The 12,026-nt window shown below is 34.9% G+C and overlaps 1 protein-coding gene across 15 annotated transcripts in view; it reads left to right on the plus strand.

The window, feature by feature from the left end:
* STAU2 (staufen double-stranded RNA binding protein 2) overlaps positions 1–12,026 on the plus strand; it is a 313,509-nt gene that overhangs the window by 125,635 nt on the left and 175,848 nt on the right. For all 15 annotated transcript variants that reach the window (XM_018058416.1, XM_018058411.1, XM_018058409.1 and 12 more), the window contains one exon: positions 296–427. In XM_018058416.1, the coding sequence (XP_017913905.1) occupies positions 296–427 (132 nt within the window). The remainder of the gene's footprint in view (positions 1–295; positions 428–12,026) is intronic.

Here is a 12,026-nt window from a genome sequence, read left to right on the forward strand (position 1 = left end):
GCAGTTCATAGGGTCGCAAAGAGTTGGACACGACTGAGCAACTGAACTGAACTGAAATGAAGATTCTGTCGTCCTGATATAACCCCCATTGACATTTTGAGGGCCCGATTTCCATACTTTTCTCTGTGTATGAATTTATATGTATATATGTAATATAAAAGGGATCTTAATTGCTATTTTATTATGGACTGACCTTTATATTTTTGAATGCTAGAGAGCAGAACACATTGCTTTGTGATGTTAATGTTTGTTACCAAAGCAGCTGTCATTACATTTCTTACTTTGTTCTTACCAGGTCAAGGTAGGGAATGAAGTTGCTACTGGAACAGGACCTAATAAAAAGATAGCCAAAAAAAATGCTGCGGAAGCTATGCTGTTACAACTTGGTTATAAAGCATCCACTAGTCTTCAAGATCAACTTGACAAGGTGAGAGTTAAATTACACAGATAAGTTCTGTCCTGTCAGAATATAAAAATAATGAGCAAGTTCTGTTCCAGTGCTCCTTGACTCTTAGTACTGTCTTAACTAGTATAAAGTAGATGTCAAGTTTTAACTTTTCCAAGTTGGTACTCTTATCTTCATATCTTTAAAGATACAGATTCTCCTGATGCAAAATAACCACTGTTTAGGGGTCACGATAAAATATTATAATCTTACAATTAGAAAATACTAAAAATTTGCTGTATAATTGTATATATTTTATATAATATTAATACCAATGTAGTAAGTTTTACCTTACTGACTAATGATTTTTGCTTTATATACCCAGTTTTTTAATTTATGTTTTTTAAGAATGGAGGTTGTTAGCCTTTATTTCTGGAATACAGCTGAAAACCCTGGAAGTAAAGATCCTGAGTTATCCCTTTAGGGCAGGAGCTATATAGGATAGACTCTATAAACTGATTTTTCTGTTTACTTTAAATTAAAGGTAAACTCTAGGGTGTTTATTTTCTGCCAAGACTTGTGTTCATGGTCCCCTATTTCTTCTGCAGCAGGTAATGACATCATTAACACCTGCCTGTATTGCAAGAGAAGCTGAGAACCTTGAGTTCAGGACTTGGCAGTTAACTTAGCAGGAACTGACTTCATTTCACTTTGTATTCAATTATCATTTTATCTATACATATGTAGAAATTATTTTTATTAAACACTTCATTTGTATGAACATTCCCAAAACAAGCTTAATAATTATTTCTGTCATAAGCAGTACGGTTTTTTCCATGCCATTTTCTCACATACAGATTCTATTTCAGGGATATTTTCAGTTTCTGCAGGAACACCTTTGTGAACTTTGGAGTAAAAATGAAATTATCTATTAAAAAATACTTAGATACACTTTTTAAGGTACTGTAAATATCTAGGCAGTTATTTTGAGTGATTAAAAATTATTTATCTGTGTGATATCACTGGAGATTTCAGTTCTGTTTTTATAACCTGGCTAGTAAATGTGTTTTCTTCTTTTAAAAGTATTTGTAACATGAAACCTAACACGTGTTCAAGTTTCTGTAGTTCTTACATTGTGTATATGTTGTTTTAACTTAACACATTTATATTGACTTAAAACTGGTAAGTGATTTATAAAAATATGTCAGAATAAACCTCCTCGTAGACCTTTATTTGTAAGTTAAATGAAAATAAAACAGAACAAAACACTGGCATTAATTTCATTAATTAGAAAAACATATTTTTGCATACCCACTGTGTTATTAGTTAGGGTTCTCCAGAGGAATAGAGTCCCACAGGGAGTGTGCGTGTGTGTGTGTGTGTGTATGTGTGTGTGTGTGTGTGTGTATCACACAGACTTATTTTAAGGAATCGACCCATGAAGTTTTGGATGCTTGGCTACTCCAGAATTTGCTGGGGATGCCAGCAGGCTGGAGACTCAGGAAGGAGCTGCAGAGTCTGGAGGCCATTGACTGGCAAGCTGCCTCTCGTTCCAGGGAAGGTCAGCCTTTGCCTAGGCAGGCCTTCAACTGACAACGCCCACCCACATTCTAGAGAGTCATTTTTTTTACTCTTTAGAGTTCAGTGATTTAAATGTAAATCTCTTCCAAAAACACCCTCACAGAAACACCCAGAATAACGTTGGACCAAATATCTGAGTACCTAGCCCAGACAAGCTGACACATAAAATTAATCATCACACCCACTAAATGCCAGACACTTAAAACTGAAGATAAGATGACTGGAACTTGGTCCCTGCACTCATGAAACTGACCAGTAAGTGTTAGGGGTGAGGAGCTTACATCACGAAACAGTATAATTAAAATTCTAGATATGTGAAGATGAGTCTGGAAAGTCAGGAGTAGCTGAGATGACTATTTTTATGTGAAGTAATGTGCTTTTGAATTATTAATTTGAGATTTGCGCTTGAAAGTGACATGATCTGGTTTGCTTTCTACATAGGCCAGTCCTACAAGTAATGTTGTGAATGGATACGGGCAGGACAGGACTGAAGGCAGGGAGGCCAGTGCTAGCAGAATTGTTCAGGTGAAAGATTCTGAGGGTCTCAACTAGGGCAGTGGTATAGAGAGGAGACGGAAAAGACACCAGCCCTGCTTAAGTGTATGTGTTAAGATTTCAGTAGCAGATACAATGCATGGAGAATACAGAAAGGAAGAATACCTGTAAAAAAGAGAGGAGCAAGAGACTTTACGGAGGAGGTGCCTGGTACTTCCTTGGCGGTCCAGTGTTTAGGACTTGGTGCTTTCACTGGCCTGGCCCTGGGTTCATTCCTTGGTCAGGGAACTAAGATTCCCACAAGCTACATGGCTTGGCCAAAAATAAAAAAACCGGTAGTTGTATGCTGTAAAGATCAAGTAAGAGGAGTTAGTTAATACCTTGATTTGCAATAAGATCTTTTGAGAATGTGACAAAAGCAATTATTAAAAAAAATCTTTAAAAGTAGCTTTTAAAAAATTGGCTTTTAAAAAAAATAATCAAGATATATACATAATTGAGTGGTGATGGTGGTGGTGGTTTAGTTGCTAAGTTGTTTCTGACTCTTGTGATCTCAGAGACTATAGCCTGCCATGCTCCTCTGTCCATGGAAGAATTTAAAAGTGCAAAAGAGTGAACAGTGAAGAAAAAATTAGCCTCATTTATCCTGAGACCCTCAGACTAGGTCTCTTCCTAAAGGTGTCTCCCATGTTGGTTAATGTTTGTACATCATTTAGAATAGTGTCTGAATATAGTGAATCTTGTATAAGGATTAAAAAAAAAAGAAGATAAATGTCCTCACAAAGATATTCTGTATGTATGCACTAATATATCTCCACTTTAAAAACATTAAGATTTAGTGAATTGCAGCTTAATGAATTTTGACAAGTGTGTGTATATGACCATATCACAATTAAGATTTATAACATTACTGTTACCCCAGTTTCTTAATGCCATTTTATAGTAAATGTCTTTCCTTTTCCTCAGCTCCTGACAAACGCTGATTTCTGATTTCTGTCTCTATAGTTTTGCCTTTTCCAGAATGTTGAATAAATTGAATGGTACATTATGTAGCCGTTTGTGTCAACCCTTATTGCTGAGATTCATCAATGTTGTTGCATTTATCATTTGTTTATCATGTGTTATCATGTATCTTTTCTGTTTGTTATTGTTTTATTCTTTACCAACATTTAGGTTTTCAGTTTGAGGCTATTGTAAATACAGTGGTTGTAAACACTCATGTACAAATCTTGATTGTATATATTCTCTAATATAGCCTGTTAGGTACATATTCATATAATAGTGCACAGGCCACTTGTTTAGAAACTGAAGATGTTTTCCAGAGAGGTGGTACCATTTTCAGGTACCATTTTCATTTCCACAAGCAATGTTTGAGATTTCTGCTTATTCCACATCTGCTCTAGCTCTTGGTATTGTCGGTTTTTATAGCTTTGATGATGGTATTAGGTATTAATGTTGTTTTATTGGATTTAATTTCCATTTTCCCTAGTTAATAATGCTGACTAGTTCATCATATATTTATTTCACACTCCTATCTCTTCTTTGAAGTATCTGTTCAGAATTTTTGTCTTTTAAAAAATTGGATGGTTTACTTCCTTATTATTGAGTTCTAAAAGTTCTTTATATATTTTGGATGCCAGTGCCTTATCAGATAAAGGATTCCTGTTTCTCACTCTCTGTCTTCTCTTCTCCTTTTTTGCATATGTTGTCCAGTTGTTCAAACACCATTTGTTTAAAAGATTAATGCTTTTTCCATTGAGTTAGACCTTTGTTGAAAATGAGTTGACCACTTATGTGTGGATCTGTTTCTAGATTTTCTGCTTGTTAATCTGTATGTCTGTCTATTCTTCAACTGTACAACTGTATATAGAGTGTGCCTTTTTTGGATAAGGTTTGAGATCAGATAAAGAACTTCATCTTTGTTCTACTTTTAAAAAATTGTTTTGGCTAATCTTTATATTTTCATAATAAAATTTTAAATCAATTTCTACCAAAAAAATATCCATTTGGAATTTTTCTTTGGGATTATGTTGAATATTACATAGATCATGTTTGCATTTATTAATATATCTTCAAAATATTGAGTCTTCCAACCTTTGAACAAGATCTTGCTCTCGTTATTTAGGTTTTTTGAAATATAACCCAGCAGTGTTTGTACTTTTTTATGGAAACATCTTCCGCATTTTTTATGTTTATCCCTAAATGTTTCATGTTTGTGGGTGCTATTGGTAATGGCATTGGTTTTTAATTTCAGTTTCTAATTCTTCTTTTCTAGCATATAGAAATACAGTTGTCTTTATATATTGACTTTGCATCCTATGACCTTGCTGAACTGACTTATAGATTTTTGCAATTTTCTGCATTGATGATTGTGTTATCTGTTAATAAAGACAGTTTATTTTTTTCTTGCTAATCTGTATGGTTTTATTTATTTGTCCTGCTTTATTGCCTTGAGTGAAACATCCCATTCAGTGTTGAATAGAAGGTTGATTGTTGAAACAGAAAAACAGGTATCTTGACTTTGTTCCCAATCTTACAAGGAAATTGTTCAGTCTTTTGCTATTATATAACATGATGCTTGTAGGTTTTTTATACAGCTCTACATCAGGTTAATAGTTCCTAGTGTTCCTGCTTTGTTGAGAAGTTTCCCCCCCATAATTATCCGTGAATGTTGAATTTTGCCAAATGTTTTCTCTGCATCTGTTGATATTGACATGATTTTTTCTGTTTAGTTTGTGGATATGGTGAATTTTTTTTAATTGATGGATTTTTAAAATTTATGTGATACAGGTTTCCCCCACTATCTGAAAGTAAAGCAATGCCTGTGAAACCTTTTGTAAGCCAAAATGGCCTGAAATAAAGAAGCAATTGCCTTAGGACCCATCTTGCTAATGAATGCACAAAATAAATCCAGACAGAACACAGATTCTCACACACGGTTCAAAGCTGTGGTGACTGGATGCTGAGATACTGAGTGTAGTTGCCACTCTCACTGCTCTTGGTGGGTGCTGCCTCAGTAATGGCTAGCTGCGAAGTAAAACACTGAATGGCATTTTTTGTTTTTCCATAAAAGTGAAAATCCTCTTTGGATTTCTTTTAGTTAGCAAAAACAGGTGCATGTCTTTCATAAAAGCAAAGTGACATAAACTTTTGAAAAGTGTGAAATACCTGTATATACATACACAGCAAAAAATCACCATTTTAACCATTTTTAGTGTACAATTCAGTGGCATTAAGTACGTTTACAGTGTTCTACAACTATCTCTACTATCCATTTCCAGAAAGTTTTCATAATCTGAGGTAGAAATACTGGTTTTAGTATCATTATCGGGGGTAGTGCTAGACTCATATAGTAAGTTTGGAAGTATCTCCTTTTCTTTCATCATCTCAGAGAGTTTGGTATTCTTCCTTCATTAATCGTTGAGTAAAATTTACTGGTGGAGCCATCGGGGTTTATAATTTTTTATGTAAGAAGGCTTTAAGTATAAATTGATGTAAAAATAGGTATAAGACTACTGAGATTACCTACTGCCGAGCGAGCTTTGGCAGTTTGAATCTTTCAAGGGTCTGTCCATCTCCTCTAAGCTGAATTTAATGGTATAAAATTGTTCATAGGATTCCTTTGTTATTCTTTTAATGGCTATAGCATCTGTAATGATATTTTCTCTCCCATTTCTGATATTGATAATTGTTTCCTCTTTTTTTATCCTGATGAATCTAGCTAGGGGTTTGTAAATTTTTTTTTATCATTTTCAAAAAACAAGATTGTGATTTCATTGATTTTTTTCCCTGTTATTCTGTTTTCAGTATTACTGATTTCTGTTCTTTATTTTATCCTTTGTTTATTTGCTTTGGGTTTAATTTTCTGTTCTTTTTCTACTTTTGTAAGCCAGAAGCTTAAGCTGTGGATCTGAGAATTTAGTGATATATATTTCTCTTTAAGTACTGGTTTAGCCCTGGCCCACAAATTTTGAGAAGCTGAGTTTTTACTTCATTTCATCAAAATGTGTTCTAATTTCCCTTTGGTTTCTTCATTCAAGTCCTATGTCTCTTCTGATTTTGTTTACTTCTTTTATCAAGTGCTAATGTCACCAACTATAAATTTGACTACTTTCAATTTTATCAGTTTTATGTACTTTGAAGCTATGTTGTTATATACATATACATTTAGGATTGTTATATCTTTTTGATGACTTTACAACTTTATTATTATGTGATTTTCTTTCCATCCCTGGTAATATTCCTTGTTCTGAATTCTTTTTGATATTAATATAGTCACTTCAGTTTTATTTTTTTTAGGGTTTGCATGGGGTATTTTCCTCCCACCATTTTATTTTTAGCCTATCAGTGTCTTTGTGTTTAAATTGGTTTCTTTTAGAAAACATATAATTGACTCTTGCTTTTAAAAATACCCTTTGACAATCTCTACCTTTAGTTGGGAGTGATCAGACCATTTGTCCTTATTGTAGCTTTTGGTGTGGTTGGATTTAAACTTATCATTTTTCTAATTGTTTCTATTTATTCTATTTATTCTTTGTTCGCTTTTTTCTCTTTGACCTCTCATGTAGTTGTACATTTTACTTATCTTTATATGTATAAAACCCATAATTCATTGTTACTAATTTCGCTTTATATAGCCAGTTTTCTCTCTATGTGGTTAGTTAGTTAGTTAGTTCAGTTGCTCAGTCATGCCCGACTCTTTTTGACCCCATGAATCACAGCACGCCAGGCCAACCTGTCCATCACCAACTCCCGGAGTTCACTCAGATTCACGTCCATCGAGTCAGTGATGCCATCCAGCCATCTCATCCTCTGTCATCCTCTCCTCCTCCTGCCCCAAATCCCTCCCAGCATCAAAGTCTTTTCCAATGAGTCAACTCTTTGCATGAGGTGGCCAAAGTACTGGAGTTTCAGTGTTAGCATCATTCCTTCTCAAGAAATCCCAGGGACTGATCTCCTTGCAGTCCAGGGGACTCTCAACAGTCTTCTCCAACACCACAGTTCAAAAGCATCAATTCTTCGGTGCTCAGCCTTCTTCACAGTCCAACTCTCACATCCATACATGACTACTGGAAAAACCATAGCCTTGACTAGACGGACCTTAGTCGGCAAAGTAATGTCTCTGCTTTTGAATATGCTATCTAGGTTGGTCATGGCTTTTCTTCCAAGGAGTCTTTTAATTTCATGGCTGCAGTCACCATCTGCAGTGATTTTGGAGCCCAAAAAAAGTCTGCCACTGTTTCCACTTTTTCCCCATCTATTTCCCATGAAGCGATTAGAATCACAGAAAATACATTTAACCTCATTTTTACCGTTTTCAATACTCTTCATTTGTTTAGATCCAGATTTCTTTCTGGTATTATACTCCTATTTGTAGAACTTCCTTTAATACTACTTGTATTAGCAGGTCTGCTGGCAGTGGTTTCTGTCAACTTTTGTTTGATGAGAAATTTATTTTGTATTCATTTTAGAAGTTACTTTTGTGTGGGTATAGGATTCTGAGTTTTTCTGTTTCTTTCAGCACTTTCAGAGATCTCATTCCATTGTCTTCTGATTTGCGTAGCCTTTTATATGAAGTCTGCTCTAATTATCTTCTTTTTCATCTTGATATGCTTTCTTCCTCTAAAGGCCTTCAGAAATGTCCTTTTTTTATTAGTTTAGCAGTGTAACTGTGATGTATCTAAATTTGATTCTTTCCCTTCTTTCTCCTCTTCTTCCCTCTCCTCCTTCCTTTTCTTTTTCTCCCTGTCTCTTCATTTTCTTCCTCTTCCTCCTCCCTTTCTTCTCCTTTTTGTATTTTTTCTGCTTAATGAATATGAATATATTGGATCTGTGATTTGTTGTTTTTTAAAAAATTTTTGTTAATTTTTCAGCTATTATCTTCCTTTTCAGATATTTCTTCCTTGTTTTCTCTCTCCTTGGGAGTTTACGGTTATATATATGTTAGACCATTAGTATTGTCGTATGGATCCAGATTTTTTGTTCCCTTTTATTTTTCACTCCGTTTTTTTGTGTGTCTCAGTTTGAGTAATTTCTGTTAATTTATCTGTCATATTACTGACTTATTTCTTCAGGTGTGTCCATCTGTTAATAATGTTATCAATATTAATTTTAATCTGTTGTATTTTCCCCCTAGGATATCCATATGCTTTTCTTATAAGGTTTCTGTTTTTCTAATGAAATTTTCCAAATATTCATGCATGTTGTCTGCCTTTTTCATTAGATCTTTTATCCTGTTAATCATAGATAATATAAAACTTATTTCTTAGAGTTGCTCTAGCACTTGGGTCATCTCTGGGCTCTGTTTTATTGACTTGTTTTCTTATTTTTAATTTTCATTTATTTGTTTTTAATCAGAGGGTAATTGCTTTACAATGTTGTATTTGTTTCTGCTATATAACAACATAAATCAGCTATAAGTATATGTATATCTCTCCCATGACTACCACCACCCGTGAGCCTCCCTTTTATTGACTTCTTTATCATTTGACATATTTATTTTTGCAATTTTGGGTGGCTTATAGTGTTTGAATGAACAGTGGACATTGTGTATTGAGAAGCAGTAAAGGCAGAGTTAAGTAGCACTTATGTTAAGAAACAGGCATGTCTCTTTTTCTGTCAGACTGTTAACATGGAGGGTGGCATCAATCTAGTTGGTAGTTAAGCTCATTTTGGGTATTTTGTTTCCACAGTCACTATTAACTTCAGATTCCTTCAGCTTTGGTTTGCCACTGTCTTTGTTTTGTGTGGGGTGAGGTTTTGGGAAGATTTTCCTCAATTTTTCTGCACCATCCTCTGGTTTCATCAGTCCTCTCTTTGCTATGCCATGAGGTGAGGGATATCTCTATGCTTCGTAGTCAGTTGCTGTTGCTTATTATTTGGTTGTAGGCGTATGTTGGATATAGAAGCATAGTTCTTAATTTTCTTGTACAGCTTCATTCTTCAAACTCTGTGTGCCTGAGTCTCAGAAGTGGGTTTTTTCCTAATGTTTCTACCTCCTTCTCCATGATAGCCAAACTTTACTTTTGAACTATAGGTTGTCTTAGCTGCAGTAGAGTTTTCCAGCCCCTTCCCAGCATTTTCAGAAATCTGCTTTATATTGGTGCAGGGATTCGCTCTCAAGGTTTTCACCCACTTCTTTTTTTCCTGGGAGCAGGTAACTTTTGCTTCTAATCTTTTTGCAGAAACAGTGAGTCTTTGCCTTAGCTTTTGGAGCAATAAAATTTCTTGCCTTATCTCAGAGGCAGACAGGATTTGTTTCTCCCTTTTCTCTTGTAGCTTGTGCTGTTTGCTTTGTGTAAAAGAAGAGTCTAGTGAGTGAAGTCACTCAGTCGTATCTGACTCTTTACAACCCCATGGACTGTAGCCTACAACACTTCTCCATCCATGGGATTTTCAAAGCAAGAGTACTGGAATGGGTTGCCATTTCCTTCTCCAGAGGAGTGTGCAAATTTCTATGCTGTTCTCTCTGCTTCACACCTGCACCACTGAGTGGGGCTCTTTGGTTCTCTGCTGTATCTCCAGTTGTCCTGACTTCCCAAAGGAAGTCCATAGAAAAGAACTCTCTGGAGTTCCTCCTAATTTTTCTAAACTGCTATGCTGACCCTCACAGTCTTTAAGAATTCATTAACATTTCATCTGCTTTCTTCTTACCAATATTTTTAATATTTATCTCTTTCTTCTTTGCCAATGTTGAAATATTTTGTGAGCTGAACCTCGCCTCAGAGGGCTTTGTCACTCTCTAGAATTCATGTCATTTGTTTGCTTTACAATCTCAGATCTCTGATGGGTTTGAGAAAAGTTATGATTTCTTACATTGTCTGAGTCACTGTTACATTTCTACATTCTAAGGAAGAGCAGAACACTCTTTACTATTTAAAAAATATACTGATCATGCATCTTGTTTTTTTTCAATTACATGGGGTTTTTTAGTTACAACTTTGAGCTTGTAAGATATAACATCAAGATATAACTGGCATGTGCTTCATTCTTTGTTATATTTGATTATTATATATTGTTCAAAGTAATACTCGTATATGTATAAGAAGTCAAGACTCATTCAAGATTAATGATATAAAGACTCAAGATTTATAATAAAAAACCATGCTGTCCTGCCCTGGGACTGCCCATTTCTGTTACCTTTTTTACAGAGGCAGCCACTTACTACCTGTTTTAGTTGTTCTGTTATTTTGTACTGTTAGTAACTTACACTGCAGTTTCTTGATTTTTTTTTTAGATGTTATCCGAGTTCCTGCTTTGAAAACCAAAGTTAGTTTTCTTACTCAACATGTATAGTATTCTGTGTCTCTCTAACTTATCCCTGTACCCTCTGCCAAGTAAACATTTCATGTACTGTTTAGTGTCTTTATTTTTTCTTTCTTGGAGTTCTTTATCTTCCTCTTCTGTGTTGGATTGTTTGTTTGATAGATCTGCTGAAGACCCAGTGTTTTGGTTCTTCTCTTCACAATTTCCCTTTTAATTCCTTTTGCCTCTCTCTGTTGAGTTGCCTGCTTTCTGGACAGTTTCCTTGTTCTTAATTTGTTTTCTTGTGTTGATGGAGTACATGATTTCATCATTTCCTGATAGAGAATGCATGAGTAATACAGTTTTTTGAGACCTTGTAGTTCTGATATATCTTTATATTTCCCCCACACTTAATTGGTAGTTTTTCTGAGATATAATTCTAAATAGGAAATATTTTTTCCACAGTTTTGAAGGCATTGTACCAATGTTTTCTGCCTCTCAGCATTACTGTTGAAATTCTAAAGTCTTCAGATTCTTTAGCCAATTTATGAAACTTTTACATTTCCTCTCCCTCGTGATGCTTTTCTCACGTCTTTTCTCAGAAGTTCTGAAATTTCTTGAGTGATTGGACTGGATTTGTGTATTCTTTGATAAATTGTTTTTGGGTGTTTGGGTTTTAATCCAGAAATTCGTGTACTTTAAAAGTGGGGAAACTTTTATATTTTTCCTCTGATGATTTCTTTCCTTCCATTTTTGCTCTTGCTTCTTTCTAGGATACCGGTTAGTCTAAAGAGTGATTTTTTGCTTCTTCCTTCCTTTTTTTCTTTTCTGTTTCTCTTTTTGTTCTGCTTACTGGAGATTTCTTCAGTTTTGTCTTCCAGTCCTTCTTTGAAATAATTTCCTTTGGCTACTGTATTTTTTATTTCCCAGAGCTATTCTTCATTCTCAGAATTTTCCTTTTTATAACCTCTTGTTCTTGTTTAATGGGTATAATACTTCTGTCTCTCTGAGAGCTTTTTTTTTTTAACCCTTTTTTGAGGTTTTATTCTGTCCCCTGTGTTATGCTCACCATTCCTTGTGGATTGGGAGACTGATTATTGTCTTTAGAGGCCCAGTGATAAAGGGAGCTGAGGATCTTATCTTCTAGGATGTACCTTTGGAATCCATCTCTATTTTCAGTGTGGTATATAGATCCATCCCATCCTCAGCTGTACCTGGTGTCTGAAGAGGCAACATTTTAGGAAATTTGTCTCCTTGGGGTCACAGAAGTGACCTGGAAATTTCATAACATTTGAAAGACTTCCAAACAATCTTTTTATTT

Source organism: Capra hircus, chromosome 14, assembly GCF_001704415.2.
Source record: "Capra hircus breed San Clemente chromosome 14, ASM170441v1, whole genome shotgun sequence".
In the NCBI taxonomy this organism is placed as follows: domain Eukaryota; kingdom Metazoa; phylum Chordata; class Mammalia; order Artiodactyla; family Bovidae; genus Capra; species Capra hircus.